This window comes from Bubalus bubalis, chromosome 22, assembly GCF_019923935.1.
Source record: "Bubalus bubalis isolate 160015118507 breed Murrah chromosome 22, NDDB_SH_1, whole genome shotgun sequence".
Classification (NCBI taxonomy): domain Eukaryota; kingdom Metazoa; phylum Chordata; class Mammalia; order Artiodactyla; family Bovidae; genus Bubalus; species Bubalus bubalis.
In genome coordinates, this window is record NC_059178.1 from 28,668,850 (window position 1) to 28,692,139 (window position 23,290).

Below are 23,290 nucleotides of genomic sequence, written 5' to 3' on the forward strand. Positions count from 1 at the left end.
CAAAAGGGGGGCGGGATCCTGTTTTGACTCTGAACTGTCTCAAAGGGCAAATGAGTGAGTGATTATGGCCAGTGTAGGGGCTCCAGAGACCAGTGTCCTCTGCCATTCCCCCTGCGAGCCTATCTGTAATCAGATTAGGGGGTTGTGACAAGCAACACAGAGTCTTCTTCTCATTCCATCTAATTAAGTTATGATTTAGTAAAATGATACTTTCCTACCTCTCCCTGGGCCCCTGTATGAGAGTGTAGACCAGGAACTCCTGCCAGAATGCAGCCAGCTTCTTCCCCTCTCATCTGGGCTCCCCTTCCCAGGGTATTGTTGCCTGTTTCAGGAATTACAGCTGCCCCCCAGGTTGGAAATCTGGAAGCCAGTTTCTCCTCAATGCCTCATGCCCTTGACCCTTCTTTTCCATTCTCACTGCCAATTCCAAGTGCTACTGCCTCGAGCCCACATTGTTGTAATAGAGTCCCAACATTATTGTCCTTGTGCCTTTGCGTGGCCTGAAATGCCCCGTCTCATATGTACACTACAATCCAAGTTCAAATACCACCTTCCCCGTGGGGCCTCTCTGACCCCTAGGATTCAGACACTCCCTGTGACATGGACATGCATCCTAAGACGTTAAGGAAAAAATTATCCAGGGACCAGCTTAATTATCCAGTTAAGCACGACCCCAGAGGCTTAACTTGTCTGAGCCTCTTTTTCTGTGTATATTCGATAGAATCAACAGCAGGACTTTGATGAGAATTCAGTCAAATTATTAAGTAGAAATGACCGTCTCGGGGCTTGCACCTAAAAGGGAACCCATCCTCGTTCCCTTTGCTCTCTCTCACCAGTTTTTTCACCAGACTTCTAACCCTTCAAAACCTGGAACCTTGCATTACTAGGCCTGGCAGAGAGCATGGCATAAAGCAGGAGCTCAAAGCACACTGAGTGAATAAATACGTAAATGGAAGATTGAAGGAAAAAACCCTCTCCACTCTTGACTCTCTGTTCAACCCCATGTGCACACTGGCCAAATTAATAGTCCTGCTTATAGTCCTTCAGTTTGGCTCTCAACACACTTGTCACTTCTTGTTCAAAAAAATCACCTATGGGTCTCCAGTACCCATAGGTTCAAATTTCTTCCTTTAGATTACAGATCCCTCATGATCTGGCCCTGTAACAGTAATAAATACTGTTATTTGGTGTTATTTCCCATTATTCACTGCTGTAGGTTTTTTTTGTTGTTGTTGTTCATGAGGCATGTGGGATCTTAGTTGCCTGACCAGGGTCTGAACCTGCCCCCACTGCATTGGAATCACGGTATCTTTACCATTGGACCACCAGAGAAGTCCCTACTACAGTCCTTTCAATGTCGCTGTTCTGGGAGGTCTGTTCATTGCCAGCCAGTTCCAAAAAGTCCTTTCCTTTCTTATCCCTGGCTCAGCACCTTCATTCATACTTGGTTTCCTTCCTAAAAGAATTTCCTTCTCTCTGGCTAACCACCTCCTACCCATCTGTAGCAAAGAAAGCTAGTTGCCTCCTAATATCCCTAAAGAAATTGAAAAAAGTTCCCCAATAATTCCACCAGTTAACATTTGACCATATTTTCTTTCAAGCTTTATTTCCAGGCATTTAAAAAATATTTTTAAAAGTATTCATTGGAAAGCAGCTTCTATAATGACCACACGCTTATTTCTATTTATATAAGCAAAAAGAAGCAAATAAAAGTCACCATAATCCTACCAGTCTTAGCCAATTATTTAACCTTTTGGTCACATGTACCCTTTAGGCCCATATTAATATTTAAAACAATTCTATTTTTTCACAAAGTTGAGATATTGTGATCTGTTTAGTTTCTATTCTATTCTGTTTGTGTCAGCATTGTTTCAAAAAAACATTTTTCATGTCATTAAGAAAGCTTGGTAAAGATAATTTAAAAAAAAAATTAGAAGCACAATATCCCATTGTTTGAGAAAACCATTTTTTACTTAGTTTTTCCATTGCTCCACATTTAGGGTTTCCTTTTTCCAAGTATTCTTTAAACAATGCTGTGATGAATATTTTTGTGCATACATGTTTGACCTTGTTTCTCAATAGCTCCTGAGAATTATTATAGTAACTACATTTCTTGAGTGGTTACCTTTTCCATGCATTAACTGCACCATTACTGCTCTGAATCCTAGTAACAATGCTATCAACGTACAAAGTAGATATTACCATTCCCATTTCACAGGTGTCAGAACTGAAGCACAAAGCATAGCATACTCAGTGTTCTCAAAACTGTGATAGTGGGCCCCAAATTTAACCCGGGCAGTGTGACTCCCAAGCCCAAGTTCTCAAGCACGATTTTAAGGCTCATGATACCTTTACCAAATGACTTTCCAGAAAGGTTGTTCCAATAAGAATGTCCATCACTCATTTCTTCTTCTTTCAAATGCTTGGTAGGCATTTGCATTTCAGTTGCTCTGAGCTGTCCCTTCATGTAGTTTGCCCACCTATCAGTGAAGGTTACTATGGGCCACTAATTAGCCCAGCTGATCTTCCCAGCAGCAAAGAGGTGATGTTTCCCTCAGAATCTGGCCACATTCATCCCACTCTGATGTGAGAGTGACCTGAGCAAACACAAATGCTATAAAATAATGCTTTTATACTGGGAGACACAGAGCCTTCTAGTCCTGTTGTTCTGTGCACAGTCTAGGGGAGCCTTCATCTAGAAGCTGGCACCATATGTAATTTGCATGTTCAGGAGTTATAATTACATGAGAAGTGCTTTCTTTGTACATGTGTGCATGCTCAGTTGCTTCAGTCATGTCCAACTCTGCGACCCCGTGGACTGTAGCCCATCAGGCTCCTCTGTCCACGGGATTCTCCAGGCAAGAATACTGGAATGGTTGCCATAGCCATCCTCCAGGGGATCTTCCCCACCAAGGGATCGTCTCCTGCATCTCCTGCATTGCAGGTGGATTCCTTACCAGTGAGCCCCTGGGGAAGCCCCTTCTTTATACATGACATGCTTATTCATGCATAATCAGTATAATTTAAAAAAAAACAGGTTAATTTCAAACAAAATAAAATCAAGAGTTTGTTATAATTCAAGTATCAAAGTAATACAAAGAATTCATTGATTTTTAAATGCCAATATCATAAACATTCTGCAATTGTAGGTAGCATGATGGGCATAAACAATCTCCTTTTGGAAGACTGACGAAACCTCAGGGAAGCATCTGAAATGTATTTTCTTAACATAGTCATCTCAAAGCAAATTTTCAGACTTTTTGGTCTGCTGGATTTTTTTTAAAAGGGTCAGTGATTACTTGTATTAATAGGCTTTTTCTTTCTTTTTTAATTGACTCCCATATATGTCAATCAAAACAGTTTGTGCATGCAATTAGTTTTCAGAATGGGTGCTTGGAAGGGGCAACATGAAAGTAAAAAAAAAAAAAAAAAACTTGGTAAACCAGAAAGAATTAGACTTCATGTTCTAGTTTTTTGTGGTTGCAGTCCACGAGGAATTTGCAGAATTTTCTCTTCCTGAACTGACCTTCTCCTTCCTTCCTCCATTTCCCAGGTCAGCTTAAATCCTGGCTCTTGCCTGAGGCCTCCCCTCAAATAAAAACCACTTCTTCACACTATGATGACATGTATAGACAGTCCAGTCAGATTGCTCAATTGATCACTTAATCAGAGTCCATCTTACTTCAATGTGTCCTGAGCTTTTGGTTTTCATTACTTCCGGTGTCAAGGGCACAAGGGTTAAAAGCTATACTTCTTTTTATCCCTTTTGTAGCAGGACAGTGCTGTGCACATAAAAGTTGCTTAATAATACTTAATCCATGCATAAATAGGTGAAAAATAAGTGAATTTGGAAAAATTCAGGGAGCAAGTAGATGAGTATGGTATAAATAACAGACATTTTAAAAAGTACTTTAAAGTTTATAAAACACTTCTCAAGCCATCTCATTTGTACCTCAAAATAACCCAGAGGAAACTGGCTTGGAGAAGTTAAGAGACTTGCTCTTGACACCCGGATCCCTTCCTCCAAAGCTTGTTTTAGTGCTATTATAGTTGACCTTCGGTAAGTATATGAAATTAAATGTGCAGACAGCACGCCCCTATAAAATGTGCTCACCAGCAGAGGGCGCAAGAATATGCATGGGTCTTGGAATTGAATTTGCATCCTGGCCCAGGCTCTTTAAGAGCTACTGACCTTGGGCTAATCGTTTAATTTTTTTGAGTCTCATTTGTAAACTATTGATGATAACTCCCCTCCCCTCGTTGCAGTGTGGTCATAAACACAAGAATTAGAAATATTCTGTGGCTGCTGCTAAGTCACTTCAGTCGTGTCCGACTCTGTGCGACCCCATAGACGGCAGCCCATCAGGCTTCCCCTTCCCTGGGATTCTCACAGGCAAGAACACTGGAATGGGTTGCCATCTCCTTCTCCAGTGCATGAAAGTGAAAAGTGAAAGTGAAGTTGCTCAGTCATGTCCGACTCTTGGCGACCCCATGGACTGCAGCCTACCAGGCTCCTCCATTCATGGGATTTTCCCAGGCAAGAGTACTGGAGTGGGGTGCCATCGCCTGCTGCTGCTGCTGCTAAGTCGCTTCAGTCATGTCCGACTCTGTGCGACCATGGCCATAGACGGCAGCCCATCAGGCTCCCCCGTCCCTGGGATTCTCAAGGCAAGAACACTGGAGTGGGTTGCCATTTCCTTCTCCAGTGCATGAAAGTGAAGAGTGAAAGTGAAGTCGCCTAGCACATAGTAAAGTAACTAAGTGTTAGTTGCTCAGTCAGGTCCGACTCCTTGCGACCCCATGGACTGTAGCCCACCAGGTTCCTCTCTCAATGGGATTCTTCAGGCAAAAACACTGGAGTGGGTAACCATTCCATTCTCCAGGGGTCCTCCTGACCCAGGGATCCAACCCTGGTCTCTCACATTGCAGGCAGATTCTTAACCATCTGAGCCACTAGGGAAGCCCAGCACATAGTAGGTGAACAATAAATTGTTTCTCTCCTGATTGCCATAAGATCACAGAACCAGTTAATTCTTGTTTGATGCTTACTAAATATTTGATATTAGTTTGCATATTTAACCCTTAAATAGCCTGAATGGGCAAATAAATGAATATTAATGAAAAAGTTTAATATCCAATGCTGGCAAGAGTGAGGAAGCAGATTGTAGCAACTTTTCTGGATAGAAAGCCTTAAAAACATGATCGGGGCCAGATCATCTTGCCCCAGCATCTATTTAACCTAGGAAAATAATACTGGATAAGTAGCAAGCTTTAGAAAAATAGAGGATTTCATCATCACTCTTTATAACAGCAAAGGGGAAACATCCTAAATGTTCAATGTAGGGCATAGGCTTAATAATTCTAGTTTCTCCATCAAATTGAACACTGTGCAGTCATTAAAATGATGCTATATAAAAATAAATAAATACAATGATGCTATAGAAAAATATTCTTAAAAGGAGGATAATTGAAACACAGCAAGTAAAGATCACAAGAGACAGCCTGCTTTAACCTGTTTAATAAACACAGGAAGGAATCAAAATTGTAATAGTTATTTCCATACAAGATGAGGTTGTTAATGGAGCTTTTTTTCCCCTACTTCTCTTTACTTATTCTGTAAATGTTCTGCAATTAATATATATCACTTTTGTGATTTAAAAAGTCTTTCTTTTACATGTGCAGTGGAGGTGGTTTTTTTAAACACTGCCTGCCAGCACAACCAAACAGTGGTCAAGTAAATTAAGTTAGTTGTAATAGAGTAACTTGGGAGTTTCAAGAAGTTAAACAGAGTAATTAAAATCCTAATGAAATTACACAGAGCTGGTCACTTAGCTGCAATAAGGCTGCTCTAGACTCTTGGTTCCACTTTTTCAAAAGGCCTAAAAATGGCATAAAATAAAAAATGAACAACTGTTCATGTAAAGGGCCATGTGCCGAGTTTGGCCTAAGCCACTGTAACCTGAACTCACCCATATCTCCTCCTCCAGGCTGGCGGCATGTCTCTGGAAGGGTGTATTTGCCCTGCATTACTCAATTTACTTTCCTGAACTTGAAATGGAGTGGAATTTCAATGTAGAGTTACCCATTAGCTCCAAGGCTAAATTTAAACCTTTAATTAAATTAATCACTTGATCTTAAACACATTGCTTCTCCCTCAGGAAAGTGTAGAGAGGTTTCTTAGATGTCAGAGAACTCGTCAGTGTGACAACTGTTACTACTGCCTTTGATAAGTCACCCAAACCGCAGACGGAAAGCTGCAAGCATTTTCAGATGGTCCACGGCAAAGCCCCCTCTACTCCAGAACAGAAGGTTGTTGGCGGTGGGGCTGGGGTACAGCATACTGCGACCCCTCCCAGATCCGTCGTTGCAGCTCTGAAAGGGTCATTGCATCCTTGGACAGGTACTTAATAGAAGACACTGGTAGGGTTTGGGGTTCTTGTGCACCCCGGGGTGTGCATTTATAACAGGAGCTGCGTCCTCAGCCTGCAAATGAATGAGACACAAACTCAACGGTCAGCGACCGCTTGCTGGTGGGACTGTCCACATAAAGGGGTGTGGCCCTACTCGTGTAACTATTAATAAGGACTTATTTCTCGGGGCCCAACAAGGGCAGCGCAGGATCCAGTTAACAAGTTCGCGGGCCAAATCGCTTCAATTCCAGGGACTCGTCCCGCAGACCCATAACTCTCCCGGGACCACATCCTCACGCGTGACTCGGAGCTCTGCTCACGCTCCGCAATTCCCAGTCCAAGCGCGACGGGGAAGCGTGCTCGCCTCCCGCACCTGGGCGCGCGCCCCGGCAGGGAGCCACCAACTCTCCCCGCAGTCAGCTCGGACTACCTGGACCGCCAGGCCGATCCCCGCCCCGCCACCCGCTCGGTTTTCCCTTCCTCCTCCTCTTCCTCCTCCGCCTGCCTCCCGCCTCCCGCCGCCTGCCTGCGCGGCTGCCGCCTGCGGCTTTGTTTTCCTCCCAGGTTTCACCCCCCACACGTGATACTGTTTTTTTTTTTTTGTTTGTTTTTTTTGCACAGAGCGTTTTGCAGAGCGAGCGCGGGGCGCGCGCACCTATAAATACCGACCCGGGGGCCGGGGAGCCGGAGATCGCGGGGTCCCGGAGGGCCCAGCACCGATCCCGCAGGCGGGCAGGCGGGCGGGCGGGCAGACGGCCAGCGAGCCAGCCAGCAGCCGCGCGCGTGGGCCAGGGCGGCGGCGCCCCCCGCCCGAGCACCGAGGGGCGAGCATGGCCCGCCCGCTGGGGGGCCGGGCCGCCGCGCACGCCGCCCGCGCCCCGCGCCCTGCCCAGCCCGGGTCACCGGCGCTCGCGCCCGCCGCTTAGCACTCGGGCGCCACTCGCTTCTCCGGGGGCATCGCGGAAATCTCGCCGCAGACGGACACAATGGCGGCGACTGCCGCCACCACGGCCGCCACCGCCGGCACGGCCGTCCGCAGCAGCAGCACCAGCAGCGCCGGCACCGACGCCGCGGGCATCGGCAGATTGCAGCCGCCGCCGCAGCCCCGGCCCGCGGCCGCAGCGCCGGCCCAGCCGCCGCCCGAGCCCCCCAGGAAGCCGCGCATGGACCCGCGGCGGCGCCAGGCTGCCCTCTCCTTCCTCACCAACATCTCGCTGGACGGACGGCCGCCGCTGCAGGACGAGGAGTGGGCCGGCGGCGAGGACAGCAGCGCGGCCAAGCCCAGCAGCGGCTGCGGCGCGAGGACTCGGCTCAGCCTGCCAGCAGCCGCCGAGCGGGGCGGCTGCGGCGCGCTCTCCGCGGCGGGCGCGGCGGCGGCGGCGTTGGCGGCTGGATCAGGCCCCTGCCTCCCGCCGCCCTCGCCGCTCGTCCCCGGCGGCCACGCGACCGTGCTCGGCCCCGGGGCGGCCCGGGGGTTCGCAAGCTCCCTGGGCGCCGGCCGGGCGTCGGGGGAGCTGTGGCAGCCGCTCCGGCCCGCGCCTTTCGCCGCTGGCGTTCAGCCGCAGCCGCCAGACGGGTCCGGGGACGCCGGGCCGGAGGAGCTGGAGGAGGACGATGCCTTTACCGGAGTGCACGTGCCGGCGGCCGCCTTCCTGAGCTCCGGGACCCCCGGGGGCGGGAGCGGCAGTCGGGGCCGCCTCAACTCGTTCACTCAGGGAATCCTGCCCATTGCCTTCTCCAGGCAGACCTCACAGAACTACTGTTCGCTGGAGCAGGCGGGCCCGGGGAGCGGCTCCAGCGCCTTCGAGCAGCTGCAGAGGTCCCGGTGAGTAGCCAGGACGCGGCGCGCGCCTCTCCTAACCCCGCCCGGCCGGCGCTCTGCTGCGGGACACCGGGCGCTCCCACTTCCCGCGCCCTGCCGGATCCCTGGGCTTCTGGCGCGAATTCCAAACCGCGAGGGCACGCGGAAGAAGGAAGGTCTCTGGGGAGTGTGTGTGTGTTTTCACACGTGTATGCACGAGCCCAGCACTCACCGAGAAGCACCGTGCTTATGCAAATGGGGTTGGAGGTACAGGTTGCGGGAGCCCACCAAAAAAAGTGGCATCAAAACCTCTCCTTGCAAGGAAAGAGCACGAGCTTTCAGAAACCCGGGCCGGACCGGAGAAGCACTCCTCTCGCTCCCGGCAAGACTAGGCGGGACGCAGAGTCCAGCAGTGGGTCCGGCAGCCGGCCGAGCGGCGCGTGTGAGCCTTAACTTGTCGCAGACACGCCGCCGCGAATGCCTTCTAAGTTCTGCTTGCGCTCCAAGTATTCCAGTGTCCCAGGAGCACTTGGCATTTTCCTTTTGCTTTCCTAAGAAAAGGAAAGCCCTTCTTATGTGCCCTTGAAGGCCTTGAGGGTGGGGGACACAGAGGAAATAGGGCTTGAGGATTCTTTTTTGCATCCCAACGTGAATTCGCTGAAATGAGTGAAAAGTTTTTCACCTTTCAAAAGGTTGTGTTTGGTAGCTTAAGTCATCTCCAGGTCTCAAGCATCTTAGCAAAACCGTGAAATGCTGGACACTTGCCCATTCAGGAAATGGCTAGAACTTGTTCCAGGCACCCTGGGCAGTTCTGTCTGCATCAGGCAGGTGGGATAGGGGGAGAACAGGACTGAGCAACGGGGAGGAAGTGCAGGCCTGGTTCCTGGGAGGGAACGTCCAGGCTAGTTAGTTAGGAAGGCCTCCTATGGCTCAGTTATGTCAGCTTCCTGGGGCCTCAGTTTCCCTTTCTGGGATGGGAACTTGCCAGCCTGTTGCAGGCCTGGAGATGAGAACCTTTTCTGTTACAGCCTGTCTCGTGTGATGCTCCTCTGAACACTTAGGCTTTTTCTGGTCTATTAAGAAGGTGGTCTGTTGGAAAACTTAACTTCCTCTCCCAATGGACCAGGCTCCTTCAGAATTTTGTCTGGAGTCTCTTTCCTCCCAAGTGTTGAAATCAGGACCCTGTTTGGTGTCCAGCATCCTAGTTGAGTGCACATGTCTGCGGACAGGGGTGTGGACCTGTCAGACAGCCTTGTGATTTCCCTGGGTGATTAGCAATGCTGGGCACAGGTGACCATCTGGGCCTGAGTTTCTTGTCAGGGCTCACATCTCCCCCATAGCATAGCAGGCCAGTGGGCGGGAAGGGAGGAGGATCCCTTCCTTTCTGGGTGAATGGCTCAGACTCAGCAGTTTCCCAGCCGCTTGACATCACACACTGGCTCCTAATGACTCTGTAGTTTGAGCCTGAGCCCAGCTTGTCCAGTGGGTCAGGGCAAGAGTGGTAATAAACATAGGTGTTATTTTAAGCCATGTGCCAGACTGGCCTGTGTCTCATGCTTGACAGATGTGTTCCCCTGCTCGCAACAGCTGGAGATCAGATGACCTCACACTTCATCTCTAAGAATCACCTTTAGACCATCTTGTGTGTTAATATTTCTGATCCCCCAAATAGCCAGATTTAACCGCTGATCCTATAAAGATGAACCCCGTGGGTGTTTTATTGATCCCCTCCCCCAACACACACATTAAGATGAGTGAGTCAGTGTGATGCTTCCTTACTTGACAGTCGCATTCATCTTATAACTTTGGAATTATCCATATCTGGCAACTTGACAGGCTTTTTAAAAAATTACAGCTGTCAACAGAAACCATGTCAAATTTAATGTGCAGAGAGGAAATAAATCGGTGAGACTGAGATTGAAGAAAGGCCTTGAAGTGCGAGCATGGCCATTTCTCATGGCCAGAAACTTGGAATCTCCTAGGGCATTTTGTTTCCTACACTGCACTGCTTACAGGAGTTTTGTCAGAAGTGTGTTGTTTTTCTGATCACTAGAGAGAACTTTCACATGCTTAGATGAATTGTGATGTGGCATATAGACTCATTTGAATCAGGCCCAGGGCCAACTTAAAGAACTTGGGGTAGTTTAAAGAATGTCATTTACTTTCCTGGTGTGCCTCGCTTTAAGAAATACTGCTTGCCTGGGTGGTTCCATATACTATTTCATGGATGTTCTCCTGGGGTGTCATTTTTAAATCATGTATTTTCCTTGGATTTGTTTCTTGCAATTTAAAGAATTCCAAACAACCTTGCTGCTCAAAAGTGAGTTCTTGGACCTTCACAAACCCTCAGGTCCTATTCTGGATTACTTGAGTACAAATTTGCATTTTAACAAGATCCCCAGATGATTCATATACAAGGGAAAGTTTGGAAAAAGCTGCCATAGTTCATCTGAAATCTGCCTCTTTTTTCCCCATGAACTTGGAATTTCACACATGCAGTTTTTTATGGGTATATAAAAATCAGAATCTCCTGATCTGAAATCTTATTTATTTTGTTACTTTCATCTGGACACTTGCAAGACTGATCACATCTATGACTTGTACTTCCAAATCTTGAAATATGGCAGGAACATGTGTGTGCCCAGACCTTGGCACAGATGTGTTGATGGACTGAGGACACCATCTCTGTGCTCTGGGCTAGAGAGTTGATATTTATCACAGTGAATTCTCACAGCCTCCCTACGTGTAGATTCTTTCTCAGGCCCAGTGTTGGCCAAGATAGGACTCCATATCTTTGAGATCCAAACCTGACCTCCTTCTTTCTTTCTTCTTGTTTTTTTTTTTTTTTTTTTTTTTTTAATATATATTTATTTATTTGCCTGCACTGGGTCCCAGCTATGGCATGCAGGACCCTCAATCTTTGTTGCGACATGCAGAATCCTTTTAATTCCAGCCTGTGGAATCTGTAGTTATGGCATGTGAACTCCTAGCTGCGGCAGGTGGGATCTAGTTCCCTGACCAGCGATCAAACCAGGCCCACTGCTTTGGGAGCTCAGTCTCAGCCACTGGACCACCAGGGAAGTCTGGAACTTGATGCCTTTCCTCTGCCCCTGCATGGATCACTGTGCCGGGCATGCATAGGCCCAAAGAGAATTTGGGAGCTCTGGACCCTACTAGATGTTTGTCCAGGACACATAGCAGGCCAGTGGTGCTTGTGAGATTCTGTACACCCTCTCCGAGTCATTCTCCCCACATTTAGCTTTGCTCTTCGGGGTCCCTGGCTTTGCTGCTACTTGCCAGTCTCTACCGAAGTGCATAGAGAACCCAGGACCACAGGCCTCATGGATGGGGCTCCAGGGATGGGAAGCCAGTGCGCTGGGCTTTATGCTGGGTTTGCTCTTTGGCTAGGTGTCAGAAGCGGGAAGCCAGAAAGATGCCTTCTAGCTTGACACCCTGTTGTGTTCTCTGCCTAAGGAAGGCATTAATAGGTGAAAGGGAGTGTGTTTCAAGGCTTTCTTTCACTTGAAAAGTTTCCCCTTAGGTAGCAGCTGGCAGCAGTCCTGGGTTCCTCCACTTCCTGGTGCTGCTGAAGTGCAGAATGGGGCCCAGGTGAACACGTGTGCACCATGGGGCCCGATGAAGGGGTGTGTGGGGACCAGGGTATTCATTTCAAACAAGGTGAGGGTTTTGCTTCTTAGAACATCTCTGCTAACGGTGTGCCTTGTGGAGACTCCGGTCTTAAATGGAAAGAGCCCGTGGTGCAGAAGAGCCCCAAGCCTTGGATTCCAATCCCCCCACTTTGTCACCTCTCTGCATTGTGACTTTGTGACACTGTGTTTTAGCTGTAAGCCACCTGACCTTTCTGGATTTTAGCAATAAGCGAACCCAAGTTATTGTTGAGCCATCTTTCCAGCAATGTGCATTGTGGACGCCAAGGGTATAGCCCGGGCTGGTCTAGGCCTTGGTCAGGACGCTCCCCTGTGCCTCCTCCCAGGGCCTGAGACAAGAGCCCAAGGCTCACCCGCTGCCGTCTTCCTTACACTCACCAGGTTGTCAGGTGTGGGTGAAGGGGAAGTGGATTGGAAGCCTGCCCACTGCTGACAAGTGCCCAGGGAGGCAGCATGTTCAAGCGTGATCCTTTGTCCTCTGGGGAGGGTGGGGAAGCCATAGCCTGGCTCTGCACTGTGTCCGTATAGCCACCCCGGGGAGCCCCACCTGCCTGGATTTTTTTCCCCTGGGAAGGAAAGTTGTTAGGTAGGGAGAGGGCAAGGGGCAGGCGGCCTTTGAACGCACTGGGAAGGAGCAGTAGATGAGGCTGGATGAGGCGACAGCATGTCAGTCAGGAATGCCAAGCTGGTACCCTGCCCCCCTGGGCTCAGAGCCAGTCCCTGCCCTGGCTGGCAACCAAGGGCAGGTGGCTTCCCTGCCCCACCTCAGTTTTCTTCTGGGACGAAAGCGCTGGGACAGTGGAGTGGTGTTCTTTTCCAGGCTAGTGCCCTGTGACCTGCCTCGGAGGCCGGGCATACTGCCTGGGAACAAGTGGATAACTGAACCTCAGCGTCAGACGGGGAGGTGGAGCTAAGTTTATCCCGGGTGGCTCCCATAGGCAGGACGTGCGCTAATGGATGAAGGAATGGGTTTCCCGGGCTGGCAAGGAGGGTCAGCTGTGCTCCTCTGGCTGCGGAGGTGTCACAGCTGGCCTGCCTGCTCCATCCAGGCTGGAAGCCACAGCCACTGAGGCAGTCCAGCCCTGTCTCTACGAGCCCCATCACAGAAGTGATCCGTGGTCCTCTCCTCTGGGAAGGATGGACCGAAAGGCCATCAGGTTTACACAGTGCTTTAGTAGATGTTGATTTCAGGTCCCGACAGTGTGGAGAAGCAGGAATCCAGGGTCACAGAGTGGGCAGAGGATGACCCTAGGGGCTGTGTTTTATGTCATGGAGGAAATTCTAGTTTGGGGACCTAAAGCCTTGTATGATTTATTCAACAAACATGAATGTGATGAACATCAAGTAAGACGTACCAGTTATGGGAGGTACAGGCGTGAACATAATCCTTGTCTTTTGGGAGGCACACGTCAACAGGACGGTTTTTCTGGTGATGGGAGCTTGATTAGAGCTGAGCCTGTTTTCTGAGCCCTACCAGGGCAGAGACGCTTCATGTGCCCACTGTGGGACCTGGCTCAGTGCCTTGATGCAGTATTTGTATTTAACTACCACGTCCCAGGTGTGGTTCTAAGGGAACAACGCATCAGCTGGTTCACACTTATAACAGCCCTTATACAGCATCACCCTTATTCTGAAGTACAGAGAGGTTAAGTTACTGGCCCAGGGTCACTCTGCCTGCTTGTGGGCAGTCTCGCTCCAGGATATGTGTCCAAACGCGCTTGTCTCTGCTCTGCTGTGGTTTGAGTCAGGCTCCTTAATGCTTGTTCGACTGGCTTCAGCTGGATGGGGGCGAACGTGGCCTCCGTGACCTCTAAGAGCAGCGCTGGCCCTGCGGTTTCCTTATTTAGGCGTCTCTTCTCTGTCCGTGTCTACAGGGATCCAGTCCTGCCCAGTGCCTGCCTGCTCCCTGCCACGCCCCCGTTTCTCGGTCACACCCGAATTAGCGTCACCTTTGTTACCTGTTTAGTCCACCTGGGCTCTGTGTCCTCAGGGAGACAGGAGAATCAGGAGCCTGGCGCCCCCAGGAATTGGGTGTATGACGGTAGTTCTTCCTTAGTGCTGAGGGTCTCATCCGTGAAATGGGAATGATAATAATACTACCTCCCTCCTGGATGTGTTTCCTTTTTTTGGACCTTTGGTGTCTTTTCAGTATTACCCATTTTCCCCAGCCCAGGGGTCAGCATGCTCAGGCCCAGGAGCTGTTTATAAATAAGATTTTCTGGGAAACAGCCCCTCCTGTTCATCTCTGTACTGTTTTGGGCAGTCCTTGTGCTACAAGCAGAGTAGAGTAGCTGCAGCAGAGACAACATGGCCCGCAGAGCCTAAACTGTTTGTTCTCTGACTCTTATAAAAAATGGGCGAGACCTATGCCCCCGCCCAGGGCTCTGTCCTCAGAGATGTGGGCTGGTCCCCTATCCTTGTCTCCTGGAAGCTCCTGGCTTCTGTTTGGACCCGCCATCCCTTCTTCCCAGCTGGCTGAGGGACCTTTCTGAGGCCCACGTCAGATCCCGGCAGTCCTAAACTCCTTTTCTTTCACGTGTGGCCAGCATGCTCTCTGTTCCCCTGCACACCTGTCTTCTGCTCTGGCTTCACAAAGGGCACCTGGGTTCTGGCACCCACCGGCCTCTCCATGGGATGCTTCCCACCAGATGCCCCTTCTTCCGTTGCAGACCCATCACCCCGCAGAGGCCCCAGGTTTGGCGCTGAGCACGCCCTCCTAGGGATGACTTTCTTCCTTCTCTGTGGGTCTGAGTGCACCTGTCCCTGACCCCTTGGTGGTTGGGGACTTGCTGGTGACAGGCCTGGGAGTGTCCCCCCCCCAACTTTCTAGGTCTTTTATTTTTAACCAGAATCACTCTCAACATTTTATTTGGTAAATTAGCCACTCTACCACCTCCTCCCTCAGTCCTGCAGCAACGAACCTCCCTCCTTGAATGTCTCTCCTCTCCCCCTGCATCATCCACCCATCCACCAACCCCACCCCACCCACGTTGGCTTCTCCCCACTCTGCAGGGAGGGGAAGCAGCACCTTCCTGTGTGCTATGGGCTTCATATGCATTCGTTGTTTAGTCCCTAAGTTGTGTCCGACTCTTTGAGACCCCATGAATTGTAGCCCACCAGGCTCCTCTGTCCATGGGATTTCCCAGGCAAGAGTACTGGAGTGGGTTGCCATTTCTTCCTTCAGGGGATCTTCCCAATCCAGGGATTGAACCTGAGTCCCCCGTATTGGCAGGTGGGTTCTTTACCACTGAGCCACCAGGAAATCCCCTCATATCCATCTTTTGTTTTATTTGTATGGCAATTCTAAGACATAGGGCTTATACATATATTAAAGCTGTGGACAATGAGGTTTGGAGGGCTTAAGGAAGCTTGCCAGAGGCCTCATAGCTGGAATCTAGAGTTAGAATTTGAGGCCTGGTCTCTCTGGCTTCTGATCTGGGTTTCTGCCAGAGCCGAGAATATGCTGGATTGACTCTGTAGGGACGGGACGACCAAGGAATCTGAGCTGATGGGTAACTGAAATCAGTCATAGTGGGAGCATTTACACCACAGGAATCAGCCAGTGGTTATTACAAGCCAGGGTTTTGCTTTTTCCCTTTCAGAGAGCTGGTTTGTCAGCACGTGTGCCAGGGCCTCACCGTACATCTCTTGGTTCCATTCTCCCCTGCGGGGCTGTGCAAAATGTTGTCATCAGAGGAAGAGTGAAAAACCAAACATTTTTATCAGAATCTGTTACTTGGCATGATTCTGTGAATTTCTCAAAGGGTCACCACCATCACCACCCAGTTTACACCTCAAAAAATATCTAACAACCCCCCACCTCAAGTTTCAACCTGCGTGCAGTTTAAAAACTAAACTTTCAGACACTAAGTCTCAAACAGATTGCTTAGTATTATCTGAAGGAATCATAAAATTATTACCTGTTACTCTCCTTTACAAACTGTGATGCATTTTTATTTTTGTTTGGTTTTTAAAAGTCTCTGAGATAATACAATCAATCAGGGTTTCCTGTTGCCCCCCCCCCTTTTTGTTTGTGTTAGCATTTTGGATAATTGCACACTAGTTTATGTTTAATGGGATTATTATTAATGTAGTTTGGAGTTTATTGCTGAACATTTGGTCACAAAGACAAAAGCTTATAAAACAGAGCTAGGGAATACTAGACATTTAGGACCTGGAATATTGTAATAATGTATGTGTTCGTGAAAGGATACAATCTTATCCCCAATTTAAAGGGTAGGTGTGTACTTAAATCTAAGTTTAACCCATGACAAATAGACGACAAGCCATTCAGGAAGAGACTAACAAAATATTGGAGAATGCCAAAGATTTGTGTGTCTAGCACACTGATTTTTATTTTAAAGCATTTTATTCATTGACCCAATGATTTATAGAGCAAAGTGTCTACTTTGATCATCTTAGGAAGGGGATGGGGGGTTGTGAGAGACGGGAAAACAGCCAAAGTCTATAATGTTTTGTTTAAGGACTAAAATTGACATGTTGGTATGGGGCACCCATGGATGGGCAAAACAGGTGAAAGGATTAAGAGGTGCACATTTCCAGTGTTTTTAAATGCCGAACCACTAGGTTGTACCCCTGAAACTAGTGTAATACTGTATGTCAACTATATTTTAATCAAAAATAATTTTAAAAATTGGGATGTTAGGGGATAAATGGTTGATCTGATGTGGAAAAGTGGTTCTTGATGAAGTTTTTTATGTTTTATTGAATCAAATAAAGTTTGCTATTAAAGAGGGAGTTATGAGGAAAGAAGATGAGATTACAAATTACAGAGGTGATTGTGTAAGTCCTTGAGGATTCAGTTTATCCACCACAAGACAAACTTCTGATTACTAAGTTCTACTTACTTGTTTGGGGCTTTACAATTTACAAAGTGCTTTTGTATATACTAAATAGTTTTCAGAAAGGCAATGTGGTAGCTGTTTTATAGACTAGAAAGTTGAGACCACGAAGAACGAAGTGGTCATGTCCATGGTCACGTACCCCACACATGGCAGGGCTGGAATTTTGAAACCTGGGTTTTCTGGTTCCAAGCCGAGAGTTTTAAAAATAAACCACAAACTCTAATGTAGTTGTTTCACTTAAGAAAAACAAAGAACTCTATTAAATGCTGTAGAATTTTATTCTCCTTCCTGCCCTCAGCTTCCACTTGTATATTAGTTAACCTCCAGAGAACAAAAATGCTAGAGCCTCATGTATTTCAGACCTATGGGCTAGAGTCAACCAAAGTCAGGATGTTCAAGTACAAAGAAATATTGTGCTGTATTTTTGGCCAGCAACACTTTCTCATCAAGCAAGGACTCTGACTTTCATATGATAACCTCGAGGGACAGGCCAACAGAGAACCCTGGTTTGGGGCCCGAGTTGTGGAAAATTTTCCCAATAACAACAGCTTTCTCCAAACAGTAGTTTGGTGTCGGTTCCTCCTTTCCCACACCCCTGCTGCTCTGCCTCCTTCCCAGAAAATTGAGTGAATAGATTCAGGAGTGGATGCACCAACCTTGGAGTCAGACAACTCTGCCACATAGCAACACCTTTTGAGGAAACTCTTGCAACCCCTCTGAGCGTCAGCATCATCACCTGTAGGATGGGGCTAATAATCCCTGCCTGGGGACTTCCAGTGGCTGAAACTCCTCTCTTCCAATGCCGGGGACCCGGGGTTCGATCCCTGGTCAGGGAACTAGATCCCACATGCCACATCTACGAGTTCACATGCTGCAACTAAGACCCAGTGCAGTCAAATAAAGAAATAAATTTTTAACAACTTCCCGCCCATTTGGGGTGTTGTGAGCATGAACGTGAGAAGCACCTAGCAGAGGTTTGGCCCTTGGTGGTTGACCGGTAAGACCGTGGCTGTTTTGTGCACAGTTGCCCTGCTCTGCCCTTCACCATCAGTCAAAAAGCAGTTGAGAAACCTGACAGGGTCTGCTTAGATCATCCGGAGTGGAGCTTTTTGCTTCCAGATGATTTACCACATTGGTTCAATTTCATAAATAGTAGTAAAATAAGACCAGAGCAGCTGAGGACACCACCACCCCCTCCCTTAGTGTTTTTGTCCTTTTGTACGCTGGAAAATAACAGTCTCAAGGACAGGGCGGCAAGGAGGTGAATCACATGTTCGGTGTCATCTGCTTAAAGCAGCACAGCGGTGCGGTCAAGAGCAATAGCCGGTCCGGTCCACACCCAGGCATGCAAGACACTGCCTTGCCCATCGGGACTGCAGGAGGGGAGTGCTACCTGCCAAGACAATTCTGGAAGACACGTCTCTGCTCCCTCCCCTTGCAGAAGCCGTGGCCCTCCTCCTATGGTCTGCCTGCTGCCTGCTCAGCCGCCTTCTCTAGGCAGGACACCCCTGGAGTGTGAGGGCTCTTGGGGCACCCTCAAGGTCCCTGTGGCCATGACCATGGAGTCGGTTGAATGCTACTTCGGTGATGGACTTGGCATCCCCTCCCTGCTCGCAGGTCTCTCTGCACCTGGCCCTTGCCTGTGACCCCTCTGGGAAGACAGAGGTGGGGCTTGTCCGGGTCCCCGGTGTAACCCATGTGGCTTGGGGTCAGCAGCAACCCACTCCCCTCCGTGTGCCAGGTTGTGAACCATCAGGTCGCTTGGTGGTTCAGGGATCAGTGGACCAGCACCTGCCTTCCAGAAGAGAGGAGAACTACAGGCCGAGGCAGCGAGGCTCCCTGGTCCCCCTCTGGAGCGGGCGGTTGTCCTGGAGGTGGCCTCGGAGCTGAGCCTGCAGGGACTGGCTGCCCAGTGCTCAGCGCCTGGTGACAGAGGTGAACTTCATTTCAGAGGAAGGAGGGAGGCCTGTGAGCAAGGACAGGTGTGCACAGAGCCGGGCTTATGAAAACGAGGCGGGTTGGCTGGAGGAAGGAGAGCAGTGCCTTTTGTTTTTAACCCTTTTGGCATCTTAGTCGTCACTTCAGAAAGAGGAACTTGAGCCCATGAAAAATTTTCTGTTCTGGGAGTTCATCTATTTTTATATAGAGAGAATTTTAGAAAGAATTTCAGGAGGTTCATGGACACTTGGAAACTTCTCCTGGAGGGAGGGAGACCAGCAAAGAAGCTGGTGTTAGGAGCCCCAGAGAGAAGTGGAGACTGGAGGCCTCTGCCGTCACTAACCCCCAGCACCAACTTGTCACTATGGTGCTCCGTGACCACGTGGATTTGGGGCGCCGCCTGTGCTCCCTGAAGTCCTTCGGGTCACCCATCTCTACTGCTCTTGTGGGTATGGGGTTCACTAGCCAAGTGGAACCAGAGTAAGACCTGTGTTTTGAAATGATTGGGCCGGCGGCAGCGTGGAAGGACAGTTAGATGAGAGAAGCCACAGATGGGAGGAAACCACAGTTTGTAGCAACTCTCCTGGCAGAGGATGGTGGCAACTGGGCTGGAGTGGCAGTGATGGGGGTGGGGAGAAGGGGTGGATCCCACAGGGATTTAGGGTGCAGCAGAATGAACTTGGAGATGGACTGGGTGTGGAGGGCGGGGTACAGAGGCATCAAGGGACCCCCCCATACACACAAACACAGGTTCCAGTGTGTGGACTGATGGGATAGCAGAGCCGTCTCAGTGACAGGATGGATGTGAGCACAGTCCAATGCTATGCGTTTAAGAAATACTCTCTAGAAGAAAAAATTGCAGACCTGAAGATGACCCTGTTTCTTTCTTTCTTTAATATTTATTTATTTGGCTGTGCCGGCTCTTAGTTGCAGCATGCAAGATCTTTACTTGCGGCATGCAAACTCTTTGTTGTGGCATGTGGGATCTAGTTCCCTGACCAGGGATCAAACCCAGGCCCCCTCCATTGGGAGCTCAGAGTCTTAGTCACCAGACCACCAGGAAAGTTCTGACCCTGTTTCTTCTCATTGTCTTGTTTCTCATAACACTGTGCCTTTACTCTCCAGATAGCTCGAGATGAAGTACGTAGGGTCGTAAGTAATGTATTGGTTGAGGATGTATACGTTTTCAGCTTCAAGAGAAACCAAGTTTTATGCTCATTGGTCTTTGGTCTAAAAATTCTAATGTTACCTTTTAAGGTAAATGCTGAGCATGTCAATTTAAAAAAAAAGTCAGATTTTGTGCATTTCAGTTAAGACATATAATTTCTTTTTATTAAAGAAAAAAGTACCCTTGAGCAAGATCATGAGTTTTTTTTCAAACAATTCCTGGGTTCAGCTTGTGCATGTTTACAGCTAATTACCAGGTGTTGAAGTCTGAGTGATCTCTAGTGTGGAGGATAAAGATATGTTCTCAGGAGAAGGAAAACATGCCTTTGCAAAGCTGCGTAATAGTCTGCTGCAGTAACTAAACAAGCACCCAGTGTCGAGTGATTTTGTACTTTCTCTGTTATTCAAAGTAAGGCCAGGATTCGGTCTTTTTTTTTTTTTTTTTTTTAAGTTATTTATTTATTTGGCTGTGCCGGATCTTAGTTGTGGCATGTGGGATCTAGTTCTCTGACCAGAGATCAAACCTGCTTTGAGAGCACGGAGTCATAGCCACTGGACCACCAGGAAAGTCCCAGGACACAGTCTTAACATTCCAGCAGCAATCTCATCTTTTTCTTGTTTTACGGGTGGTTTTTCATAATCATGGTTTGCTTATTGCACACTAACGTTATGAGCTGCAGAGCCATGTGGAAATAGCTACACATCTCAGATCTGCCATCTCCTGGGTGTGCCCATAGGCAGATTCCAGAATCTTTGTAAGAGTGGGACATATTAATAATCACATACCCCATTCCAGTATTCTTGCCTGGGAAGTCCCACGGACAGAGGAGCCTGGCGGACTACAGTTCCTGAGGTCACAGAGTCAGCTACAACTCAGTGACTAAACAACAGCAGATTCATGCCATAACAGCCAGGATTAAATCTGATTTCTCTGAAGTACTTTGCACAATGCTAGGTACATATATTGTTGTTGTTCAGTCTCTTAGTCATCTCTGACTCTTTGCGGCCCCATGGACTACAGCACGCCAGGCTTCCCTGTCCTTCACCATCTCCCAGAGTTTGCTCAAACTCATGTCCATTGAGTTGGTCATGCCATCCAACCATCTCATCCTTTGTCATCCCCTTCTCTTCCTGCCTTCAATCTTTCCCAGCATCAGGGTCTTTTCCAATGAGTCAGCTCTTTGCATCAGGTGACCAAAGTATTGGAGCTTCAGCTTCAGCATCAGTCCTTCCAGTGAATATTCAGGGTTTATTTCCTTTAGGGTTGACTGGTTTGATCTCCTTGCTGTCCAAGGGACTCTCAGGAGTCTTCTCCAGAACCACTGTTCGAAAGCATCAATTTTTCGGCACTCAGCCTTGTTTATGGTTCAATTCCCACATCCGTACATGACTACTGGAATCACCATAGTTCTCAGTAAGTATTCAATGTAACTATTACATCCCAACTCCTCTGCTGATGCTCTTTCATAGAGGCTGACATTACTATGTAAATAAGGGAATTGAACTCCCTGCAGCTTACTTTTCTCTCCAATGCACAATGGAGTTTGCAGAGCTGGGATCCTGTCTAATCCTGAACCATACTCCCGCCACTGAGCTTGATTGCCTTTGTCATGTGTTAAAAGTTCATCCAAACAAGTTTTGTGACCTTCCTGAGCAAAACAGGTTTTGCTTTAGGGTCCGGATGGTTTTCTGGACACTTGAACTGTCCAAGAATACGTGCAGGTCTTTGTCAGGTACATATCCAGCCCATGTTTGACTATGTGTCTGTGGGGAGCTGCCCTGGGTAGCTCAACCAGATTTTTTATCTGACCCTGTTTGTTCTAAACACAAGCAGGCAGATTGGAGGAGATGGTAAGGGAATATTTCAATCCAGTCTCTCATCTAGATACGCCCTCCCTCTAAGCTGTATTTCACAGAGCTAGAATGAATTTAGCCAGTAGATCTTTATTAAGAGGTGCAACATTTGTTATCTGTAACTTTAGTTCTTCAGAGCCAGAAAAAAAAAAAAAAGAAGTCAAGACTGAAATATAAGGAAATCGATAAGATACATGCTGGCTGGTGAAATATGGAATTTTTTAAATCTTTTTTTATTTATTTTTTTAATTAACTTATTTTAACTGCAGGAAAATTGCTTTACAATGTTGTGTTGGTTTCAGCCATACTACAACAAGAAACAGCCATATATTATATTTAATGCATATGTATGAAATCTGAAAAAATGATATTAATGAACCTATTTGCAGGGAAGGAATGGAGACACAGATGTAGAGAAGGGACTTGCGGAATTTTTTTTTAAAGTGTATTTACATAGGAGTTAGGCTTTGATTTTATATTGTCGCAAATTGATACCAGATGCCTGCCTTCCAGACAGACTCCCAAGCTGATCTCAGAGTGTCAGTTGGAAAACAAATCACTTTGCCATTTGGAATGCCAATTGATATTTTAGAAGTTTCCTTTTGTTTTCAAAGGGAAAATAATGCATATTCCAGACCTGGCAAACAGAACTTTTATAAATGGCAATTAACAGAGGATGCCCAAGGGAGGAAGTCTCCAGTTTCTTATTATAACGCTGGCAGACGTAATCGAAGTGACATTTTATTAGTATTGGCATCTCCTACTTGCCCTGGGAGCTAGTTCAGCCTTGTGTAGCCATGGCCAGAGCCAGGAGCTTCATTCCCATCCTACTTCAACCTCAGGTCGGAGGAAGAACACAAGAGCACTGTGTCCAGGGCAGCTGGCATCGTGTCGTCTCCGCAGGACCCCAGGCTCACAGGATGACTCGTTCATTCCCTCCACCCCTCCCCACAGTGGCTTAAAAAAGTGGCTTTTTGTTTTGAGTCTTACTTGGGTCTCAACAGTGATCCCTTCTCCTCCAGGCAGTTTTTCTCCTTGGCGCTGGCTGGCGTGGGAATGACTCATAGAGTCTTGAGTAGCCTGACACCTCTGCTGCATTCCTTGAGTGCTTTCTTAAAGGTGCCTCTGTATAAGGATGTTTGCTGACTTTCCCATTCGAGGTGTTGGAGAATCTCCCAGATGACCAGGAAGGCCAAGTCTGATTCTGGGTCCTCAACCTGGACGCCGGCAGACTTGGGTGAGAATCCTTCTCGGCCTGGAAGAGAGGACTGTCAGAGCCCAGTGGCTTGGGGGTTCGCAGGAGTGGAGTGGAGGGGGATTGCACAGAGGGGCTCCACGCCCCCCAGGCCTTGGAGTTTCCTACAGCAGCCGGACTCTAGACTTTCAGATGGACGAGAAGGGACCTCGAAGAGGCCCAGAGTAGTAAGGTTACTGTGGAATGAAAGGATGAGAGCCCTCGACCCTGCTCGCTGAGGCTAATATTGGCCAGAGGCTCCTGGTCTGTGGATGGATACTCAGGGGAGGGGCTGAGACTGAGCTCTAAGTACTTAAGTCTTAACTCTTAGAACTCAACTTTGTCCTCCTATG

At 48.2% G+C, this 23,290-nt stretch overlaps 1 protein-coding gene and 1 long non-coding RNA gene across 3 annotated transcripts in view; one reads left to right on the forward strand and one right to left on the reverse strand.

The window, feature by feature from the left end:
- Positions 1–5,501: 5,501 nt before the first annotated feature.
- Positions 5,502–8,172, reverse strand: LOC112581455. The gene is made up of 2 exons (XR_003106030.2): positions 8,035–8,172; positions 5,502–6,483 (listed from the first exon to the last, which is right to left on the reverse strand). It is a non-coding gene; the product is annotated as an uncharacterized LOC112581455 (long non-coding RNA).
- Positions 7,253–23,290, forward strand: part of CABLES1 (Cdk5 and Abl enzyme substrate 1) — a 104,050-nt gene continuing 88,012 nt past the window's right edge. The window contains exon 1 of one of the 2 annotated variants that reach the window (XM_025273698.3): positions 7,253–8,235. In XM_025273698.3, coding sequence (XP_025129483.1) covers positions 7,397–8,235 — 839 coding nt within the window. In that variant the 5' untranslated portion in view covers positions 7,253–7,396. The remainder of the gene's footprint in view (positions 8,236–23,290) is intronic. The other variant, XM_006079217.4, reaches the window with a different exon arrangement.